This window comes from Vipera berus (assembly GCF_964194415.1).
Source record: "Vipera berus genome assembly, chromosome: 3".
Lineage (NCBI taxonomy): Eukaryota > Metazoa > Chordata > Lepidosauria > Squamata > Viperidae > Vipera > Vipera berus.
Genome location: NC_138204.1, coordinates 168,723,139 through 168,748,056, shown reverse-complemented (window position 1 = coordinate 168,748,056; position 24,918 = coordinate 168,723,139). Strand labels below are relative to the sequence as shown.

General features: G+C 36.1%; 1 protein-coding gene across 1 annotated transcript in view; it reads right to left on the bottom strand.

Moving 5' to 3' along the window:
* Nucleotides 1-24,918, bottom strand: part of GREB1L (GREB1 like retinoic acid receptor coactivator) — a 162,332-nt gene that overhangs the window by 34,776 nt on the left and 102,638 nt on the right. The window contains exons 8-15 of the mRNA XM_081324854.1: nt 16,692-16,826; nt 15,220-15,339; nt 13,330-13,467; nt 11,808-11,993; nt 5,643-5,969; nt 2,696-2,824; nt 1,677-1,811; nt 199-396 (exon numbers count right to left, since the gene is read on the bottom strand). Of these exons, the coding sequence (XP_081180980.1) occupies nt 199-396; nt 1,677-1,811; nt 2,696-2,824; nt 5,643-5,969; nt 11,808-11,993; nt 13,330-13,467; nt 15,220-15,339; nt 16,692-16,826 (1,368 nt within the window). The remainder of the gene's footprint in view (nt 1-198; nt 397-1,676; nt 1,812-2,695; nt 2,825-5,642; nt 5,970-11,807; nt 11,994-13,329; nt 13,468-15,219; nt 15,340-16,691; nt 16,827-24,918) is intronic.

Here is a 24,918-nt window from a genome sequence, read left to right as displayed (position 1 = left end):
AGATCTTTTATTCAAGCTTAACTGAAATTGCTTCAGTCAAGAGACCTATGAAATTATAAATCATAAGAAAAAGCCCTAACAGGACTTTCAATGAACAGTCTCCTATATAGATCTTCTATCTCCCCTCGACAGAAAAAAATAGAATTCTGAAAAATAACTTTCTGCTGGATTTAATAAGATTTTCTCTTGGCTATTTACCTGATTGTCGAATCCGCTGGATGGTTTGTTGAACAAGGACCTCTGAACGAGGAACTACAACAATAAAATCTACTTTGTTGAAGTGGCCCAGGTCCAGACTTTGGTTGCCACTATCTGCTATGGCACACACCTGTGACAAGAGCTTTCTGGCAACTGTGAGTTGTGGCTGATAAATCTGGAAAGTTTCTGTATACAAGTCTAGGATAAAGTAGAATCATCTTTTATTTTCTGGTCCAGAAACTGACACTGAAATCCAGTGCTATAGGTAGCTGCAAAATAAGTCTCTTGGAAATAACCCGTAAAACCTCTGATTCCACCTTATGCATCCATTTTGCATCATCATCCTGCCTAACATACCCTTCTCCATCACAAACAATATTAGTTGTAGCTCCTGCTCCTGGACACCAAAGTACATCTGTCTCTTTTGTGACTTAGAGCAGCCTTATCTAATTTGGCACCTTCCTAGTGTGAGCTTATTGCAGCTCACTGAATTCTAAAATGTATGGCAAGACTTCTAAAGTCATATTCCACACTTACCTAGAAAATGAGGATTAGGGAATGCTGATCTAGAGAAGTCTGATAATTGATTTTATCTCTGAAGTGAACTATGCCTAGTCCTTGCTATGAGAATATATGTAAGAACTGAATTAGAATTCATCTCTTCCCTGCAAAGGTTTATGGTTTGGGGAAAGACAGGATGAATAATTAATATAGTAATATGATATGACATAATGTGAAATTCATTAAATACATAGCATAAATAAATAACTTCAGTTTTAAAACAATAGCCTAAATCTGTGCAGCTACAGTACTAGAATTTTTAACAAGCATGCTTAATATAACTTATAGTTTGACAGAAATTCAGACACGGCCATGGACTAAGAGCAGGCCAAGAGCTTCATTTTTTAGAAGAAGCTCAAGATTTCGAAATGTAATCAGATTTTTTTATGTCTCACAGAAAATACTTCATGAAAACTTTTGAAATATATTTTAATGAAAATAACATGTATGCTACTGATATACTGTTACTGATCATACATAAGAAATACTAGTGACAAACACATTATCTACTTTTAGTGTGTTCTTTTATTTAAATTACTACCAACTGCATAATCTAAGCTGTAGTTCATTTCTGTAGAAATAAATTCAGTAAAATCAAAAGAATTATTTAATGTAAATTTAAAGCTGTCACCTACACCTTTTGCCAATAGGCTAAATATCATACCATTATTTTAGAAAAAAATCCATTCTAACTGGAGAAAAACATGGCACTGTTGAAATCCAAAATGCATTCATATAGATATTCCTTTCCACTTTCACATTCTTCAGCATACAAACATACAGCTTCTAAACTTGAGGAAACCACTAGCAGCATCTGGTTTCCAGATTTTCTGTGGTTTCACTGTTTAAGTAGATGGTGCAAAATTATGTACAGACTAATGTTTGACATAAATTATTTCTTATAAGATAATCCTTACCCAGAACTTGAGTGGAAACCATGGCAGCTGCTTCTTGAGATGATACACACTCATTAACATCCCCACTGAATGGAATGACAACGTTATCTCCCCGTCTCTGTTGCATCATATCTAATAACTTGTCCAACTCGTCACCTGGTAGAGAAATCACTCATAACATAAATATTTATTCATCTCATTAAATATTTCCTAAGAAATGGTGTGAAGTCATGTATTACTTTAAACATGAGGACCCAGACTCTCATTTATTCTTGGCTGTTTCATTACTTCAAGGTATGAATCTGTGGATGTGAAGAAGTATCAGAGTAGGTTTGCTTAGGAGGGTCATGTCAGCATTTTAAAGCCAGGTGTTTCAGTTTAAAAAACCTGCGACTTTAAGGCAAGATCACCATTTGTGCTGTGACATTTCACTCAGTCAATGTTGAAGCAATGTTTTGTTTTTATTACTTTTCTTTAGCCATGGCAATGACTGGGTGATTTTAGGATCCTCCTGCCAAAGTCAATTTCAAAGAGGATACTGTAGATTGAATGCAATAAACTTTAGAATCAAAGGATTGAAATTAATTGTTGATTCAAAAGAAACAATATTGGAGGGCAACAATATTGCCCTCCAATTTCTATCCTGCCTGGGCAAAACACAGAAGCTTCTAGCTTGATAGAAGAGATTGTTAAAGTAATGACATTTGTACCAAATGATTCATTTGTATTAAACAGGAGGGGGAGCTCTTACAGCACAAGATAACATTAAGAGGAAATAAGTTGATGCTTTTAAGAATTGATGAAAGTAAAATTATTTTCTTCCTATTATCTCCTTTTCTTTACTTTTATACATGCACTTCTTCATAAAATTTGAACATTTTCTGAACTAATTTTCTGTATCAAGATTACCTTAATCATTTAAAATGATAGCCTACAATAATCAGCATTAAAAAGTTAATTTCTGAGATGACTTTTTTTTTATTTGTAAAAATGGCCACATCATTAATTCAAAGTAATGGCGGACTGTAAGATTCACTCACCTAAAGATGTGTTTTTGAAATGTGATGCCAGAAAACTAACTTTTCCTGTAATGAGTTCATAACTTATCTCCTTTAAAAACTCACTGGTGGTAAGCATGCTCTCTGCAAGAGCTCTAGACTGGTATTGACCTATGGAAAAAGCAATGGATGGGGTGGAACAAGAGAGAAAAAAACAAGACTTTGCTTATGTGAGTTTTACCTTCCTGTGTTTCTTTCAACACTTCCCAGAAAAGCCAAGTAACTTTAGCCTTATGCAATAAAGACTCCTGTATATTTTTTATTTACCAAACCATCTTGAAAATCTAAAACTTCCGGATATAAACCTGTAAACTTTTTGTAGCCTCTCTGTCAAGTTTCTATGGGCTTTTCAAGTGACTCTGAGGCATTGTTTACCTTAAACTACTATTCTGGAAAGCTATCAGTAGCTCACCTTCTAAAAGATAAAACAAAACATTTACAAAAAGGATTTGATGGAAACTCTGCTTTCAGTCCCAACTACCCCAGATCTCACTCCACCAACAAATGCTTTTTGCGTTCTAATCTATCATTAAAACAGAAATTTGGTTTGTAGATTATTAATTCCTCACATCTCTAGGACATACATCTGGTTGAATTAAGTTACAACTGCTATAAGTATTCATGTGTGGTGCTAATGTTTAAAATTCTCCATACATTCACATAGGAACATTTTATTTAACTATTAATTATCTGAGATTTCAAAGAAGCATAAATTAGAAACCTGCCCCTAATTTTATCCTCCCCAAAATACATCTTGAGGTAGGTTGTACATTTTGAGAAAGAGGGAAAGGTCAGGGTAGATGTCACAGTATTACTGGTCCAAGGTCATCCAGTTGGCTCAGGGGTTGAGCAGGACTTGAATCTCCCTGGTCGAAGTCCAACAAATTAACCACACAATGGTATTTTTGAGTAAACATTGGTAAGATTGTTAAACCATTTAATGCTCTAAATCTGCAAAACAGTGATTGAAACATGCAACTCTGTTTCTTTCTGTCATCATATTTGCTTTCTAACCTATATTAATAATAGCCAGTTTGGTATAGTGGTTAAGGCACCAGACTAGAAATCAGGAGATTGTGAACTGTAGTCCTGCCTTAGGTATAAAAGCCAGCTGGGAGACTTTGGACCCAGTCACTCTTTCTCAGCCCAATTCACCTCACAGCTTTGTTGTTATGGGAAAATAGGGGGAGGAAGGAGCAGTAGGTATATTTTCCACCTTGAATTATTTTGAGTTATTTTTTTAAAATAATAAAAGTGGAATAAAAACATCTAAACAAAAAAAAATCAAACACACCGAAATGGTACACAAAACCCTCACAGCTCTTTAGCTGTATTTAATGCCATTTGAGAAAGTCTGAATGTTTGTAAAGCAAGGACCGAAAATAGCAACAGGTAACAGTAGAATATTTTAACATGGACTATTCTGCAAACAAGTTCTTCCCAATCCAGTAGATTAGTACATATTCATTCAGCACCACCTGTTCCTCAAGGTCAGATTTGCCTGTTATTACTCTTATGATTAAAAGTAAGTGAGCAAATAAGAACTTGAGATGGGACTAAGAATTGTGTCTTTAATGCCAAAACTCCAAAGCTTTCCTTATTTCCATGCTTTAAAATGTATAGAAATTAAATCTCTAAAAGGGAAATTCCTCCTATGCAGCTATTTGCAAATGTTCAGTATTGTCAGAAAAGTGCACGTATTTTCAGATCACTTCATGATTTATGCTTACTGAAGAGAATCTGTCAGTACTATCCTCACTCGTTCCCAACCTTGCCTTTACATAGGTTCAATGACCTCGAAATCTGGCTACTGCCAGAGCCAGAGCACTATTTAAAAGAGTAATAACATGAGATATTTGTTCTTTTTCTCAAGGGTCTTCTTGTACCCAAAGCAAATTTTCACATACACTACATGATGGCAAGCCAAGCCAGTGAGCCCTTTCTGAGGAAGCCAGGGGCCTACTCAGACCTAACCCTTTCTAACAACCGTCTTTGCCTTGAATGTATCCACAATGAAAGTCCAGAGATTTTCTTTTGCATACATATCACCTTTGTGATAGTACTTAGAATCAGTGAAATAGCTGGGATGTGAGAAATAATGCATTTCTAAGTCAATTTCTACTGGATGACTATAATGGCACTCTTTGACTTAGGTGGTCCAAGAATAATGTAAAAACTAAGGCTGGAATTACACTGTCAGAGTGAAGTCAGAGTGAAATCTACTTTCCTCCACATCAGACATCATATTATTTTCCCTGAGGGGTTAGCTTCCAGTGTATTATTTCAAAATTAAAATGAAACCTTGCTCACTTTTGGGGTGAGTGGGTGGGTGTTGCATGCTTTGGTTCTGTTTCTTACCAAGGAAATCTAGTGCATATTATTGCAGGAGAGAGGGCACTTCAACCACAACTACAGGCTACCACTCTAGATGTGAAATTGGTTGGGACCTGGAAAATCACAAGCATTCAATGATTTATGGGCTGGAGAAATCATTTATTCCCTCCATTCTCAAAAGGTACCAATGTTCTTCCCACCACCAATGAATGGGGGGAAAATTTGGAGAAACAGTTTGACTCTTAATGTTTCTGGAAATCTGAATGCACTTAGAATACATTTCTAAGATAGTGAAGCCTAACTTCTGTGGAAGGTTTTTGATGATTAAAGTTGATGGTATAATCCGCATATCAGAATACAGAATATTGTATGTTGTCTTGTAAGTATTTAATGTTTCTATTTATGGTTTTTGTTTGGAGTTGGTAGTATACAGTAAGTAGGTTAGATTTCAGTAAGCCTTCTGTTTGTTTATCTCTCTGACTGGGTTCCAACAATAACACAGAAACTATGTATTTAAAGCATGCTGAGACACCAAATATTTGTATTACAATAAAAAATGTAGCTGTTGAAATACTATACCAAAAAAAATACCTACCTAAAACTACTACACAGAACTCACTTCCTCTGATCTTCGAGGTGCAGATAGCAACCACATAATCCGGCACCCTCTGTTGGTGCTTCATTTCAGTCAGTGAACGCAGTGTTTCAGAAATGCCTTCTGCCAAGGAATTCTGAGTAACAACCACATGTACCATGTCTTGGGAAACACTAGCAATTAACTTGGCAAGCCATGGAAGTTGAGCTGGCGACAAGGAGATGCTCGGTACATTCATTTGTGAGGACTGTTCCCTTGAAGTAAATTCCTGCATAGCTTTCAGCATGATCTGTTCAAATTCTTCCCTGAGAGGTATCTTATCAGGACCTGCAATGTCATTAAATAGAGGATCAAAACTTAACCTCCTCCATCAACCTAACTTGTTCTGTTACTAGGTCAGAATCCTAACAAAATAATGCACTCAAAATAGAAAGTTTCCGCATTTAAAAAACTCTGGCATCTCACTATAAATATTTAACTATTATAATAATAGAACATTCAAGAAATAAGAACTGTTTGGCAGAGATTAAGATACAAGGCACAGAATAAGATGTCAACAGGTCACTTGGCTTGTCTCTTACAATGGTTCTCTCACTCTCTTCTTGGTAGCCAACTTTTTGGCAGTGGGCTACTGTTCTTACCTCAGTGGCATTCCAAAATCTGCACTACGTTGGATTGATAGGAACTATCTGCAGAAATGCTTGGGAGATGATTGGAACGAAAGATTCTTCTATTTCTACCATTCTAATAATTTTATCACAGCGTGTATTTAGGGGGAGAGAGCCAGTGACAGAAGAAGCCAGCAGTTGTTCCATTGCCTTAAAGCACAATCTACTAGGCTGCCTCCAATCTTGTGTTAGTACACTAACAGAGACAGAGATGGCAGCAATTCTACCTTATCACTAAATACAGAAGTGTAAGAAGAATGTGTATAACTTCACATACATGTGGAAGGTTCACTTATATAATATGAAAAAACCCTATTTTTACAAGCTTTCTAAAGCACAGATGCATTGGATTACAACTCCCATAATTATGAGCTATTTTATTATGCCTACAATATCTGAAAGTTGCTGTAGTGTAGTCCCCAAAGGGAAGCTTTTAGAAGGACAAATACATAAACATATGTCTAAGTATGTTATAATATACCTTAACCAGATAATGCAAACAGTCTGATTTCTCATGATATATATTTTTTCCCAGAATAAATTTGAAATGAAAGTTCAGCAGTTTAGTATTCATTATTGATTACCAGAGATTGATAATAGGTCTATTAAAAATAGTGTAGGTCTAATAGGTCTATTAAAAAACCTCTAGTGGATTTCATCTGATTTAGGAATTATTTAGAATTACAAGAGAATAGAAAATCTCCCTGATGCTACAGTTTGCTCAGTGTCAAGAAAAACTCAAAGTAGTTATAAAATTCACCTTTTAACCCATCCAGGACCAGAGATTTTGTATTTTTAATATTTTTAGTTGCTTATATAGATTAATTGATCCTGCTCTACTATAATTAAGCCATAGTTAAACTTGCTCCATTCCCCCATGTTTGCCTGCATCAATATTTGCTCCTAAAATAAATTTTTCAAATAAATATATTAATGACATTACTTTTCATATAAACTCAATTTGATTCTAAGTACATATATATAGAAATCAATGTTATGGTTTTGTTATCAAACTTCGTTTTAATTAAAAATATCTCTTTTTGAATCTTTTCTACTGTGAAATCATCATTAGCTTTAAGTAAGAGGGAATCCTTTCAGCTTATTACATCTTTGCCCAAACTTTTTATTCCTAAATATTTGTCTTTCCCCAATATATATGTTTTTATAAGTACAGATAGAGAAATTTAAATATTTATCAGTTCTAATTCTTTTCATTTGATCTCCTAACTTCCTAGCATTTAGAAAAACTATCCTATGCTATTCACCTGCTGACCATTTTTACCCAGTAAACTCATCAACAGTGAAACTTTTTTCCAAATCAATACATTTGCATTAAGTCTGAGAAATCTTCAAAAAAATTGATTTTTTTTTGCCTTTCCCCACCCTTTCTCAGTTTCTCTCTCCGTTTACCTCCCCCTCCCCACTAACTACTTCCCAACCCATTTAGACCACATATAAAAGAAGTTCACAGAGGATTATTAAACCCTCTAATTTAAAAACCTGACTCTTCCCCCAGGCCTTCCATTAGGATAGTTGGGTGGACCCCTTTAAACTCCGGAGGATGTTGGAAGAACGGTTTATTGTTCCTTCAGACAGCCATTCTTTTATATACTGTTGTTGTTTACTAACACTGTAAAGCTACCAGAGTTGTTTTGGAGTTGAGTGACATAGAAATTAAATTAAATTAAATTAATTAAATTAAAATTAAATCTAGTTGAGCTCTAATTTCTCCATTCCCAGATCCTTTTATTCTGATTTTAACTTGTTTACAAGTCTCTGATCTCTATATCTGATCGTATTTCCCAAGTAATATGAAAATATTAAACATCTTATAACCATTATGTCTCTACTCATCTCTTGAAGAAATCTTCTTTATGGATAAAATGACATTTTAGAAACAAAACTCCCATTTTATGTAGTTATTTGTATCCTACTATTATTATTTTTAATAGATAACTGAAGACGGTGAATGTATCCAATACACTTTCCTCTTCCTATTTTCCCCACAACAACAATCCTCTGAGTGAGCTGGGCTGAGAGAGAATGACTGGCCCAAGGTCTCCCAGCTGGCTTTCAAGGATAATACCATAATTTGTTTTTTGATCATTCTTCCATCAAAAGCTGAAGACTTTTCTTTTCTTTGTAACAGGGTTGAACTAATACCTTGAAAACATATTTTTTTACCTCTGTCCCAATTTATGTCTCTCAGCTCCCAAATGTTTTGCTAAGTTCTGTCTCTCACCAGAGCATTTACAAATCTTAGTATTATAGCCCTTCCACATCTTTATCAGAAAATTTTATGTCTGATAGTTTCCCATTAAGCTTGCAATGAAAAATACAGTTTTTCTACATTTTTCTCTGATCATGAATAACAGAAAATCTAAATAATGTCTGTAACTTCTCCAATATCAATATTTATTGATATCAAATTCATGTGCTTTACCAGCAATTTGGGCAATCTTCACAACTTGAGAAGACAGTTCTTTAAGCTGTTCATTAACTTGTTCAAACATAACTGCCAAAGTTTGTCAGATTGCATGAGGTAACCTAACCCTTTACATCTTTAGTTCTTAGTGGAGTTCTTAAAATAGATTTCTCAATGGACAATTTAAAAGCTTCATCCTGAATGGTGCTCAATTTTCCTTATATTTGTAAAAACATCCTCCCCCACCATGTCTTTTTCCTTATTATAGTGGAGTGCCACTTCGGCACTTCGGGATCAACCATGTAAGCCTTAATTCCTCTTTTTTGGAATGAACTTTGACATCTTTTTATTACTAGTCATGCCAGTTAGCCAAATATTTATAAAAAATGAATAGCAAAAGTTATTAGAAAAGGTGGTTGAGAACAGACCAATGCTTCATCTTTACTGCTGGCTAGATACACTCTCCTCCATTTTCTCACTTTTGATTCTAATATTTAAAGAAACCTGAGCACAAACTTGAATTTATCCCATCAATGTTAGCAGATACTTAGCACTGCTCTACTGTTTCAATGTGTTCCATTATTATAGAAACTTGCTTTTGTAAGGGCATTAAAATGAGTGCTATTCTTATTTTGATCAGAGGTGTTCAGCAGTTAGCTTTTCCTCACATTGTCTTACCTAGCCAGTTGCATCAGGAGCTAATGGTTCATGCAAGAAATAGCTGATAGGTTGCCAAGGAAATGTTTCCATTATCAAATTAGCACATAAAATAGACACCGAATATTGATTGGCACAGAGGAATCAAAGGAGTAAGGCTCTCAGATTTTGATCTGTGCTCAATCAGATCAATACCCTAACATGGATATTGGAATCAAAACACATTTCTCAGAAAAGGAACAGTATTTCTGAATGGTGCTCATCTGTTTCTTGGCTGACGGAGCCAGCGTTGTCCAAAGATAGTCTCTGTGGTCATGTGGCCAGCCTGACTATACGCCAAAAGCAAATAGAATGCTGTTAGCTTCCTACCAAAGTGGTACCTATTAATCTACTCACATTTGCATGCTTTTGAACTGCTAGGTGGGCAGGAGCTGGGGCAGTAATAGGAGCTCACCTCATTGCGCAGTGCTTGGTCTCGAACCCAGGCTGTTAACTTTCCAGCTGATAAGCTCAGCCTCTTTAATTGCCGAGCAATTTTGCCCCAGAAAGAGAAAGTACATATTACAAAATTGTTTTTGATTTTAATTTTGTTTCCTGTGAATCTCAGATTGCCTCTTTACAAGTACAGTAATTACCTGCTCAAAACCAGAAACTGAATTTCGCTACGCATCTGATTTTGTAATATGTACCATCTAGTATGAAAGAGAAAGTTCATATTACAAAATCAGATGTGTAGCAAAATTCAGTGTTCAGGGTTTTGAGCAGATAATTACTGTACTTGTAAATAGGCAATCTGAATTCAATAGGAAACAAAATTGCTAGTGTACATTTTGTAAAAACTGAAGCAACATGCATATGTGTAAACACATGGAGACGTGTATGTACTTTTTACATTGCTTTTACTTTAAAAAAACCCTCAAAAACACTTCCTCTAACTCTTTAATCTTCATTTTCCACATTTGTTACATGACACTGATTCTCTTCAGTTTTCCTGTGAATTTTAGCCTATATTTGAGAAAACATTCAGTTATTTTGCGACAGAAGGGGACAGAGGGAGTGACCATTGCCAGGTACCAGGAATATAAAGTCCTACTGGCACTTTTCATATTTTTCCCTAGAGAAGCAGCCAGGATGTACAGTATTCAACCAAATATTTAGCTTTTGATTTGTTGGTGTTTATGCTTTTAAAAATAGCATACACATAGATAAATGCAGATGACACAGTACTATATACAGCTCAAGGTAAAATTTGTTTTCCCATTTGTGTCATTAACATTCAGCTGTTAGATTTCAACAATTTTTACACCAACAGAGTTTTTCAGTTAGGGTTAGAACCAAGTCTTATATATAGCCATATATTTGCCAATCCATTCCAATTTTCAACAGTGCTTCTTTGATTTTAAACCCTTTTCCCTGAATGGTGATTGCCTTGTGCAATTTTGCAAGAAAGAAGATACATTTACAAAGCATAAAATAATATTGTATTTGCTGTAAATAATGACGGTTGTGGAGAAGTGTTTTTTTTTAATTCTCTAATTTTAATTACACACTTTAACCATTCAGATTAAAATTATTTGAAACACCATCTTTCTCTTCAAAACAAGAATTTCATAAATTATTATTACATTTTCTCAGGAGAGAAACTTTGTAAAATATTTGTAAAAATTCTTGGCTAAAAAAGCACCCACATATGTTTCTGAGTAAAATGTGCTTAAAAGGAAGATAATTTGTGTGCATGCAGTCATGTGCATTCCTGTCTCTTCCAGATTTCACAATACAGTTCAAGGGCATTTCAAGTATCCAACATCAACCATTAATGCTTTTACAAATACAGATTAGCCATATTGGGGAGGGAATCTACTCATCAAGGAACACTGGTACCATTCCAATGATGAGTCAGACTAATTTATAACTAGCAAGCAATTCATATTAGGTTTGTACCATAGTGAAGTTGCAAAATTTGAAAAAGGTAGAAAATTGTCTGAAGCATGTTTTATTTAATTAAGTCCCTTCTATTTTCCTAATGGGAATTGTATTCGGATATAACTTGCGAGAACTGCCCTAGCCCTACTTGTTTACATTTACAGGGTAGAATTTATCCATTAAAACTTCACGCAGAGAGCCTTTCTGAATGAAAACAGAGATGGTTATAATTTAAAGTTGCCCCAAAGAAAATCAGAAAGTTAAATTTCAGGATAAAATTTAAAAAATGAAAAAGGTGATAATATTCCTAGAATGAGGGCAGAATAACTTTGGTCATAATGTTTGTGACATTTAGTCTCACAAAAATTGAACACAGGAGATGAATTAATCCCTCATTACAAAAATTAAAGTTTATTATCTGCAGATGACAATGATTTGTAGGAGATAATATTTATGCACCAAAAAAATACCAATATACTTTTTATGTCTTACCTAGCCAGACAAGATACTGTATTGTTAAAATAATCATGTTCTCCACACTTAGTAACTGACTCCCAGTTAAACCAAAAAGATCCAAATCTTTGTTTTCCAGCTGAGGAATCTTGTAGGAATTCACTAGCAATGGACTTACTACAATGTCTCCAACATTCCCATAGAAATAAGGTAAAGTGCCGTAACCTTTAAAAAGAAAAATACAAGCTGTATTTAAATTACTGCAGAATTGCTTTACAATTTTTAAAATGTTATAAAATAAAAATTATTGTTAAGCAAGGAATCAAAATACACTTTCCCACAAAAATATGAAAAATCTTTTTAGGTGGGATGTAAAGATCATTACAGGTTGTTCTCACTTAACAGTGGTAATTAGGATCAGCAACTCCATCGCTAAACAACACAGTCAAAGTGCAATATCATGTGACCATAGCAACTTATGAAGGAAATCATTGCAATTCCAGTTGCCATTGTTAAACAAATCCCATGTGGTCACTAAGCATAATATCACATGATTACCATTTGTGACCACCTGCCTTTGCTTGTTAAAAGCCAGCAAGGAAGGTCACAAATGATATCGCAGGACTGTGAGCTGGTTGCCAAGGGCTCAAATTGTAATCATATAATTGCAGTGACTCTGTGACAACCGCAACTATGAGGATTGGTATAAATCTCCTCATTCAGTGCCATCATAACTTCAAACTGTTGTTGAACAAGTAATTATTAAGCAAGGACTACTTGTGTAAACTTAGATGACAAAGACATCTATGCATTTTAAGGTCTAACAAAAATAAAGAATAGTATAGTAATGATTGTAACATATAGATATCTTTCTCTACTAACAATAGTACTAACATCCCTCCTAAATCTCAATCTTTAGTTCATTACCATAAATCCAAATTTAAAAGTTATATGTGGAATTGTTTAAATGCTATATTTACCTGTATCTCCATGCAATATATAGTATTTTAAGTAATAGGCAATAAAAGATTTTCATACTGCCTGTATATTTTTCTGACATAATTATTGTCTGTCGTCTGTCTGTCTGTCTGTCTGTCTGTCTCTCTCTCTCTCTCTCTCCCTCTCTCTCTCTGTGTATGTGTGTGTGTGGGTGTTTGTGTGTGTCTCAGTAATTTGACACGGGGCAATGTCTCAAGTTCAGAAACTGAAATAGCATTCTGTTACTTTCTTCTTTTATATACAAATGTTAAATGCTAGCTCTAAATTGTGTGTTCAGTGTGCAAAATTGATTTGAATGAGATTACTATTTCTTAAATGTGGTGTGGAATATATGTAATATATAAGTATAGATACATTACAAAGTCAATTTTCATCTCTTTGGGACCATTAAGATATTTTTTCCTTCAAGGAAATGTAGTTCTACCAAGATTATTTTTAAGCTTGCATAGAATGGATGCAATATTTAGGTTTTAGAATTTTAATCCAAAGATTTAAAAAAAATAACAAAAAAACAGGAAAATAACAACTATAGATTTTTGTACTACATTATATGGGAGCTTACCTATTAGAATCACTGGTCTGATTCCAGAGTTAATCAGCAGATTTTCAGGAACTATTACAGTCTCCCCTGCAGGGATGGGTTGAGGCTGTAAAATTCCAGTTAACATTGATTGCGGAACTGGGACGGATAAAAGTGGCTCTATAAAAATACAGAAAAGGGACGAATCTATAGTAAAAAGGCTCATGCTGAGATTTGGCCTTATGAAGAATTTAACAAGAAAAAAACATTCTTGTTTTACCAATCATTAAACACAATAAAATTCAAATTACATTCTGCATTATAGAGAATTCTTTTAAACCATGAAGATGCTCTCTTTTCACCTTAGTTCATCCTTCCAAAAGAAGTTACTTTTTAAAAAATGTTTGTAGTTGATGGAGGTGAATTAGAGAGGAAAGAATGCATACACAATTTCCTCAAAGCCAAATAAATATTTAACAGTTGTGCACAAAAACTCTACTGGAATGTTACTGTACAAAGAATCAGATTCAATACTAACTTATAAACTATCGCATGCAAATTAATAGTGAAACAATCTCACAGACTAATTGAATGTTGATTTATCATATCCTAATCACAATCTATTGAATCAAAACTTTAGACTCAAAGGAGCCATAGGGATTTTTAAAGTTAAAGATGTTACATCAAGCATTAGGTATAAATCTTATTTCAGTTGTTACTGCAAAGCTTAATTAATGATATGCAATAATTAAGCACAGATAAAAAAACCACATCTTTTTTTAAGCCGCAGAAATCTTTCTTGCTTTAATACATAGTTTGTAATTCCAGAAGAAATATCTACATTTTAAAAAAAATCTCTTATCTGGAATACTGTTATTCATTAACATTTTATTTCAAAGTAATCCCATTTCAGCTAGCAAACACTTGATGGATGATCCGGGTCAAAGAAAGGTGGGGGAAATACATGCCTGCTACAATCTCTGGGGTTTCTGGTAGTTTTTATACTAGTGCCTGCAATGTCCTTCTGGGCCATCTGGCAAAATCAGGCTTTGTTACTAGTACTTTACTGTGATCCCTCCTTTCAGGATGCTTCCATAAAATGGTGCTGGGGAAGTCTGTTTAATAACTAGGTCACTGATCTGTGTTGTCCCACCCAGTGTGGTTTAACATCTACATCAGATCTCTTGAGAAAGTCATTTTGACCTTTTGCATGGGATACCACCAATATGCTGATGATACCCAGCCCTGTAATTGTTGCCTTGGTAGCAGCTCTTCTTTCTTTCCTTCAAGGTCATTTCATATGACCTTTACATATCCCTCCTTCGGATGTGCTGGACTATAACTCACTATACTGAGAATGATATCCAACCCATTTGGAATGCACAAGATTGGATAACGTTGTACAGTGTGAAAAAGGGACATGGAAGAAAGACTGCTGATGTGACCACCTATAGTACAGACAGCATTAAATAGCATTTATCAGTTTAAATTATGACACAGAAGAATAACAGTTTCTGCCATGATATTCAGATCAATGTTGGAATGAAGTTAGTTTATCTCATTCAATAAGCATGTATTGATAATCTACTGAGATGAAATTAAGTACAACTTGTACAGACATCAGTTGGGAGACTTTGATTTGTATCCACCATTTTGGTCATGAAAGATTCTGGTACAGCCTTAATTTGGAGATGGAAGTTCTGGCTCTCTACCCTGTGCTGCTGTGGGAAAGGTTAGCTATCAATGCAACTAATTAATTAAGATATATATATATATATATACACACACACACACATACATATACATACATACATACATACACACACACACACACACACATATTTCTAAAATATTATTTAACAAGTAATTAATAAACCACCAATGAAGCACACCAAGTCACTGGCTGAACACACACATATATTGGAATCTTGCCTGCTCTCGGAAGAGGCCGAATGGCAGGAACAGGCACAATTACACCAGGAGGAGGGACTGGGGATCCAGGAGACCATCCTCGGTGTCGTTTCTTGGGTGGGCCAGAACTTGTCAGAGTAGCTAAGCAGAATTAATACACACAAAGAAAATATAAATAACAAAAAGGATCAATATTTACCTTCTATATGCTTTAGCGTCCACCCCATGTAATAAAGCATTTTTATTGACAACTCTGATTTTTAGAAACTTTATAATTGCCGAAGTCATGATGGTAAAATAGGTAATAACAAGGTCAAGAAGTTATTTTTACTTTTTTCTGCAGCTACACTAGGGCCAGGAAACATTGAGTGATAAACAGATCATGAAACTGAGGAGATCACGACATTTCTCCTTCCTGCAATGTTGTTTCCACTGGTAACATCAGTGGCTTGGACAGAAAGGGGAACTGAATGCAAAAACACCAAATACCTTTAGACAATTGTAAAACAAGCAATAGCACTGTTGACTAGAAGAACACTGTAAGAAGATAACAAAGCAGGAGATTCAACAGGGTGGGTAAAAAAACACAATATGGTGGCACCCAACTCTTTTCAACTTTCCTACAATAAAGGTTTAACAACAACAACTTTAACTGCCAATTGGACTTCAAATATAGAAACCATGCATTTTACAGATGTAGTATTTCAATCTTTTATTTTAGTGGGTCTATTATTTAATAAATAAGTGAAATAGTGTATAATATTAAACTGTTAAGTATAAAAGTAAAATGATGAGGTCAGTGATTAAGTGCTAAAAGTGGGAAGATTCAGGTTCTGCAGTGAAGCTCACATTTTGACTAGTTACAACTTCTTAACTTTACCAACTTACCTTTAGAGCAAAGATAAAATGGGGAAGAAAAGGAGGAAGAACAGAGGTAGGGAAAATCTATTTAAATCAGTTACATTATTTATATAAAATACAAATTATTCATGTACATAAACTTAGTTAAAATAAATATTCCAGTAGGACTGTGTATTGTTTGGAGCTACAAAATTTGAGCTACAAAAACTGGCAATCACTAGATGGCAGCAAAGGAAATACAGAAAATTTTAATTCTTTGCTGTCATCTAAGAGGTAACTAGATGGTTGCAACTTAAATCTGGTAATCCTAGTGTTGATAATAAGTATCACAGAAATCTGATTCAACTACAATATTTTTTAAAAGTTGTCTTCACTAACTTGAAGCCTTTTGAATATACTTTGTGCCATTATATTGATCGACTGATCTAGCTGAGAATGGTAAGAGTTAAACATTTTTGAAGGATACCAACAGGAGGACATGTGAAGTATGAGGTATTTATCATCTGTTTTGTTCCACAAAGACAATTCTATAGCAAATTATTTACATTTTGTGATAATTTACATGTAACTTTTACATTTACTAGAGTCTAAGTAGTTTTAAATTGCAATGAGTTCGAGTGAAAATATATTACCTGTTGCAAATGTGTTTCCTACAAGTTGCCCAGGCAAAGCAAGTGGTCTTACTATGTTCTTATTCCGAGTCAAATCTTGAATTCCACTTAAATTAACAGCAGAGGAAGACTGTGCTTCACTGAATACTGAGGACTCTGTCAAAGAGATAATTGTAACTTTTTTTAAAAAAAGTCTAAATAATTTTTGAAAAGGTGTCTAAAATATATATCATCACAAGAGTTTTTTTCCAAAACTATTATGAGTTTTGAACATTTATTAAATCATCATATTTATCATTTATAATGTACTTCTCCCATTCTGGGTGTCACCTTGTTGTTTGTATGTACACTGAGAGCTTATGCACCAGAGACAAATTCCTTGTGTGTACAATCACACTTGGCCAATAAAGAATTCTATTCTATTCTATTCTATTATGCTGTTCTGTTCTGTTCTGTTCTGTTGTTCCGTTCTATGTTAATATTAATCAAAAGAGTAGAGTGAATCTTTGAACAATTGACTTGTGATTATTATCATTATTTTTACAAGCGATGCTTGCATATTTTTTCACATAACTCCACATGTTAGGAGATAAATGGCTTAATCCTATATTGGTACACTAAAAAAAAAGTCCGTTTTTTTTCAGTGAGATAACTCAATAACTGAATTCAGAACTGCAACCTGAACTGGTAGATCCAACCAGTAGATGCAATATCTATTAATACATATATAAAGGAGGAATAAATTGATATTCCAAAAATATGCAGATTTCTTTTTATTCTTCACTACTGTATATTCCAATCATCTAACAGAAACAAATATGAGTATGTATTAAATTGAAGTCAAATATTTTTTCACTCTACCAAACATGGTCACACTACGCTATAAGGTTATACAATACACTTTAACTCTCTTTTCTTTTAACTCTCTTTCCATTCAGTTTATGTAGAATTTCCAAAGTCTGCTTAACTAGAGACAAAACACTAGGAGAGAAGGACAAATACAATGATTAGAGCTATCTCTGATTGTACTGTACAGCAGAGTGAGTCTTAGCAAGTGAGAAAGAAAAATAATAGATAAAGAGAATTTGTATGAGAATGCACAGACTGAATTGGTGTTTACCAGGACTAGAAGCTTAGCTCAAGCCTTTATTTCACCAGTAAAACTAGTGAGTCCCTAATGCCTCTAAAATAACAGGGCAGATTTCTTCCTGTTCCTTAATCTAACAAAGAAAGATGTTCTGTATCTCTGTCTACCATAGTAATGACTGTGCCTATAATGTATAATGAGTTAAGATAAGATAAATCTTAAGATACTCAAGCTCGGAATCTCTGAACTGCACCTGTGATTTGGAGAACTCTACCGCTTTGCCTCCCATGGAAAATATGGCAAATTAGCCCTTCCTTCCAAAAGTTGAAACTGGAGGTACGAAAATCATCATTAAAACTCTACAGAACTTTGGAAGCAATTGGGACACATTAGAAATGCAGCACAGTTGTAGGCTTGTTCAGTGGTGCCTCTCTTATTTTCTTCTTACATTTCTAACCCACTTGCTCCCAGGGAAGCCAGCAAGAACAGCTTACAATGCATATCTAGACAATAATAATCTTGGCCCTGAATAATAAAGAAGAGTGAGAATTTCCTATTTTGATTCTAGTACTTCGAACACTTTTGAAATACTCTATGTTTTTCTGCATATAACATCACCCTCATTCAAGAGACTGTCTCTGACTTCAAACAGACATGCAATAAAAAAAATCAAAGGTAAATTTAATTGTTTACTGAAGCAAGATTAAATGGGTGGATCTCTGTTCAAAATATTTTCATATTGCCCAATACATATGGTCCATTATATTTATTTATGCTCCATTATATTTATGGTACTCCTTTGTTCTTCCAGGTCATTGCACTTTTTAGTATCTCTTTCTTCTACCTTTCCTGAAATAAGCATTTCTAAGTGATGGCATTGCCAAATAATGCTTAATGAATAACTCTTAAAATTAAAGCATTGTAAATTCTCCCCTCATTATTCCAACCTAGAATTCTCTGTTACTAAAAGTATGATTAAACTAAAATATACTGTTCCCCAATCAGATGAACACAAAACGTTATGCTTAATTCCCAGCCAGCATGGCCTTGCTGGTTCATGATAATGAAAGGTGTAGTTCAATATATCTTGATGGTACAAGATAGTCCTGACAAAAGCAGGATCAATTGCATGTGATAATTCAATCTATACATTACGCAAAGTGTGCAGATTCTTCTAAATTGCAGAATTCAGCTTTACACGGCACAGAATATTGCTAACTTTGATGTATAATTTTGGCATTTTTATGACAGATTAACCAACTTTATAAATAAGGAAGCTCCAATATATTGAACGGTAGTTCCTGCCTCATACAAATGTATACAAATGACTTTTTTTATCCCCAAGTTACATTTTAACATGGGTTCAATCTTCTTTTCAACACTATTGATACCCCCAAGTTGTCTAAAATTGTTGTGACCCAACAGTGAACTCTTTCTTGGAAACAATGTAAACTGGTTTTCATCAGATAAATTAATCTGAGAAAAGCAAACAGGATAGTTAGTCTGAAACTATACCAATCCCACTAAAAGTAGTAGCCAAGGGGGGAAAAGCAGAAAGAAGATAGAAAGGGCATTGCCTAAAAGTCCTGCCAAGATCACAGACCCTGGAAACAAAACACAGCTTTCAGGAATGAGGGAATGCCAAGAAAGGTAGAAAAGGGGACACCGGGCAATTAGAGAATGACATGAAAACTCTCATTTGCCAAAGGACCAATAGCTATAGCATGGTTAAGTTTTAGCAGTACATGGAAATATAACTATCCAGAGAAGAATCTTCTCCCATCATTATTTTCCAAAATGATTTGCCTGGATGCCTGACAGCATTAAATGGCACCTTAGCTAAATATGTTTAACTAACAAAGATAGAAAACAAATTGTAGTATGACAAAGATTTACCCCACCTTACCCAATCTTCCACATGTGTGGGAGATTCTGGCTGGAAGGCTGTGACCATGGAGATCTTAGTTCAACTCCATACATGATTAGAGAGCTTACTAGGGGATTTGTATTAGTCACAACCAGCACCGTGATTGTTTTCTGAGCATAAAATAAGGCATAACCCAGAGATGTCTCCTTAGATTTCTTAAAGAAAAAGTGCAATATCATGGAAGATGTTTATTACAAAAAGTTAAAAATAAACAAGAGGAAGAGAAGATACATAATTTTATCTTTTGAAGGTTGGTGGCAAATATAGCTTACAAGGAAAACTCCCTTGAGGCCACAGTCTTATTATGCTTTTAAAGAGGCATAATAGTAATTCTATACTAAACTACAATATTTGCATCATTTCTAGACCTGAAGCTATTTTCCCCTCCTTACTTAACATTTTTTTCTGAAAAGTATGCAAGTTTAAGAGACTACTTTTTTTAGCAGGGTAAATATTTAGTAGGTTTTGAGCTTTCGGTTTGTGCGCGTGGCGCTTCCGGACATGCAGGAACACTCTGTTTCCTGCCGTCCGTTTTTTCTTTTTTGGAGGACCCTGAAAAGGGTCAAAAATCACCCTGGAGGGGTGACTACTGAGAGGATGCCTTCCCTGTGATCACAGAAGGGCAGCAGCCCTCCGCTTGAATTTGGGACAACTCCTTTGGCCCGAAGAGACCGGCCATAAAGATGGCCAATCATTAAGCTGCTCCCTGCCGAAAGCCAAAAGCACTACCTAGCACTAAGAAGCAATCTGGAGGACCTGGGTGAGACTTTACCTTTCTTACTCCTTAACTATTTTCCTGTGGGACTTTCCTGAAAATTTCTTTCCCCACTTTTTGAAAAAATGGCGAATATTTACTCTGGGAACAAATCTTAAAGCCTTAAAGAAGATCAAATAATTCAGCAAAGAAATTAAGTAATTTTACCTGTATTTACTAAAAAGCTCCTATTTTTTGGTGGGGATCTACTACTCTATTTCCTCTCTAAGCTGTGAATTAAAGAAAAAAATTGGACTAATTATACAAAAGTTTTATATTAATTTGGGGGGGAAAAGAAAATTTTTACATTGCATTTTATATGCTATTGATGACATATTGTGGCGAAACCAGGTACACAAGTAAATTTTTCTCCTGTTGTGAGAGCTGACTGAATAACAGAGCTGTCTTTGACATTACTTTTAAAGATAAGTGTGGGAACACCTGGCACTGAAAACAACTCTTGGAGGTTGTTTTAGAGATGACAAATGACAACCATAACACCAGCTACTACTTTCTACCTAATCCAGATAGAATTGGAAGAAGAAAAAGACGTGCCTGATTTAATGGCAACTATATTAGATCAAGGGACACGGTGGCTCAGTGGGTTGGGACGCTGAGCTTGTCAATCAGAAGGTCGGCAGTTTGGCAGGTCGAATCCTGAGTGCCGCGTAACAGAGTGAGCACCTGTTACTTGTCCCAGCTTCTACCAACCTAGCAGTTCAAAAGCACGTAAAAATGCAAGTAGAAAAATAGGGACCACTACGGTGGGAAGGTAACTGTGTTCCGTGTGCCTTTGGCATCTAGTCATGCTGGCCACATGACCACGGAGACGTCCTCGGACAAGCGCTGGCTCTTCGGCTTTGAAATGGAGATGAGCACCTAGAGTCGGAAACGACTAGCACGCATGTGCAGGGGACCCTTTACCTTTACTTTTTATATTACATCAATCATCAAAAACTGAATTATTAAAGCAAAACTTCAATGGTTACAAAGGGGACACTTTCTTTGCAAAACTGACATTTGGATTCTTTCCCTGGATGCAAATAAGGGGTATAGGAAGAAAGGGAGATACATTTGAGAATTTAAAGACGCCAAAAGGGAAGCCTGATTGGCACAAAAGGAAGGCAAGAGTTAGATTTAAAAAAACTGGGATTCCTAAAGATAGAGCATAAAAATACCTTTCAATGGATTAAGGGGAATCTCTAAAAAATATAACTGTTTTTACATTTCAGTTTTAGATCTGTAAGGGAAAACAAAAGTAAGCTTTTAGAATATAATTCTGAACTATATTATAGAATTTGGAATGATGTACAATTGATGTACGGTTAAGACGACTTATAGAATATGTTAGTTGTTACTTTTGAATTATATTATAGAATCTAGAATTTTATATACAAAAGATAGTATTTTAATAATTGTTGAACAGTTAAGACAAAAAATATCTTTCTAATAATTGGTGATTTGTTAACATGAAAAGTAGATTTTAATGGTAAAACATAAGAATGTTTGGTAATGAACAATGTAAGTTTTGTAGACAAGAGAATTATTCTTTATTGAAATAGGGAATTATGGGTTACCCAAAAATTAAGCTTTCTTTCGTATATTATAGGCTATTCTAGAATATTCTATTGCAATTAAATAAAATTTAAAAACAGGATATTGATATGTATTAGTGAAAATATATTGAAAATTTTGTTAATTGACTAGGTTACAACTAGAAATGTCTTAACTTGACTATTTTCACTATGTGATAATTGAAGGAATCAGAGAGGGAATCCGTGTTGATGCAACCTGAACTATTTACAACTTGTTGTTACTGTGAGTACCCAGCCACCGTATTGCTTCACAAATACATGTATATGTATATATTAAAAAAATCAATAAAACTTGTATAAAAATATATATATTTAGTAGGTTTTTTGAAAATTACAATGGAAAGCTAATTCACATATAAATATTAAGCTCAAGGAAGATGACCTAAGCCAAGGGCATATGTCTAGAGGAAAGAAGAACAGAGTGGCCAAACTCAGAAGAAAAAGAGCTCTTGTACCTTGTACAGGGATCTACAACAGCTGCAATTTCTTTTCCTTGAAGGATAAAGTATATATTCCCTTTTCTCCTCAAATGTGAATAAGAAAGGAGAGGATCTATACTGCCATCCACCCTTATATTCCCTATGGATATGATTAAGATTAAATTGCTAAAATAGCTTGCCATTCAGCTTTTTAGCAGCATCTAATTAATCTTGAGCAGTCACTAATTTTTAATTATTGAATTGGAACCTACTAGAAAAATCCTGGATTGGGAAATCAAAATCAAAATACTGAAATGAGGCAATAGGAGCTTGTTGTTGCTAAGAAAACTGTGTGGATATTTTTACTTGGAATTGAGCTTGACTCAAAGAAAAATTTATTTTATCTGTAGCCAGTCTTTTCCAATTCTTTCCTCTTCTCAACAAACTCAGTTCTGAACTCAGTAATTATATTAAGCAAGTTGCATTTAAATAATTTCATTTATTTATTTATTTTGATTTATATACCGCCCTTTTCCCGAGCAACTCAGGGCGGTTTACAGGGAAAATTAAAACAATACAATAAATACAAGTTAAAATAAAATAAAATTAAATAGCCCCAAAATAATTAAAAATTAAAACCTTAACCCAAAACCCTCAGTCCAGGCCGGCAAGTTCTAATAGCCAAGTTTTTAGGTCCTGGCGAAACGAGCAAAGGTCGGGGGCCATCTGGAGTTCCACAGGCAGCTGATTCCAAAGGGCAGGTGCGCCCACAGAGAACGCGGTCTCCCCCTGGGGGCCGCCAGCCAGCACTCCCTGACCGGCGGCACCCTGAGGAGGCCCTCCCTGTGGGAGCGCACAGGACGATGGGAGGTTGAGCAGGTGCTCCCGAAGATAGTCTGGACCCATGCCATTTAGGGCTCTATAGGTCATCACCAGCACCTTGAATCTCACCCGGAGGGCAACTGGAAGCCAATGCAGCTTGCGGAGAAGAGGCGTTACATGGGAGTATCAGGAAACCCCCATCACAACTCGCACGGCCGCATTCTGCACCAGCTGAAGCCTCCGAGTGGTCCTCAAGGGCAGCCCCATGTAGATAGCATTGCAGTAGTTTATCCGGGAGGTCACAAGCGCATGAGTGACTGTACGTAGGGCATCTCGGTCCAGATAGGGCCGCAACTGGCGCACCAGGCGAACCTGGGCAAAAGCCCCCCTGGCCACGGCTCCTATATTTAATTTAATTTAATTTATTAATATTTCTATACCGCCCTTCTCCCGAAGGACTCAGGGCGGTGTACAGGGCAAGAATAAAACACAGAATTACAAAAGTTAAAAAGTAATTAAATACATGCCCATTAAAAAACAGTTAATACATAATAAAAACCCCAATAAAATGACAGTAAAAACCCCACCAATCCCCCCTCAGGCCAGGCCGGCTTGTTCGAACAAGTATGTTTTTAGATCGCGGCGAAAGGAGCGAAGATCGGGCGCCGTCCGGAGCTCAACCGGTAACTGGTTCCATAGTTCCGGGGCGCCCACAGAGAAGGATCTCCCCCTGGGGGGCACCAATCGACATTCTCTGACCGGTGGCACCCTGAGGAGGCCCTCTCTGTGGGAACGCACAGGGCGGAGGGAAGTTGATGCCGGCAGCAGGTGTTCCCTAAGGTACTCCGGACCCCTGCCATGTAGGGCTTTAAACACCATTACTAGTACCTTGAATCTCACCTGGAAGACAACTGGTAACCAATGCAGCTCACGGAGCAGAGGTGTAACATGGGAGTATCGGGAGACTCCCAACACAACTCTCGCGGCTGCATTCTGTACCAGTTGGAGCCTCCGGGTGGTCCTCAAGGGAAGCCCCATGTGGAGAGCATTGCAGTAGTCTAGACGAGAGGTCACGAGCGCGTGAGTGACCGTGCATAGATCATCCCGGCTTAGATAGGGCCGCAACTGGCGCACCAGGCGAACCTGGGCGAAAGCCCCCCTAGTCTCAGCCACTATGTGATCTTCCAAGGTGAGCCGTGAATCTAGGAGGACTCCCATGTTGCGAGCCCTATCTATGGGGGATAACACCTCACCCCCCATAGTTAACGATGGAATAGACTGGTTAATCCGAGATGCCGGTATGCACAGCCACTCAGTCTTGGCGGGATTAAGTCAAAGCCTGTTTCTCCCCATCCAGACCCGGACCGCCTCCAGGCAACAGGACATCACGTCGAGGGCATCACTGGGTTGGTTCGGGATGGAGAGAAAAAGCTGGGTATCATCAGCATACTGATGATACCCCACCCCAAAACCACAAATGAGCTCACCCAGCGGCTTCATATAGATGTTGAACAAGAGGGGAGAGAGGACCGACCCCTGAGGAACTCCACAAAAAAGAGGCCTCGGGGCCGACCTCTGCCCTCCTGCCAACACCGACTGCGAGCGGCCCAGGAGGTAGGAGAACCACTGTAGAACAGTGGCCCC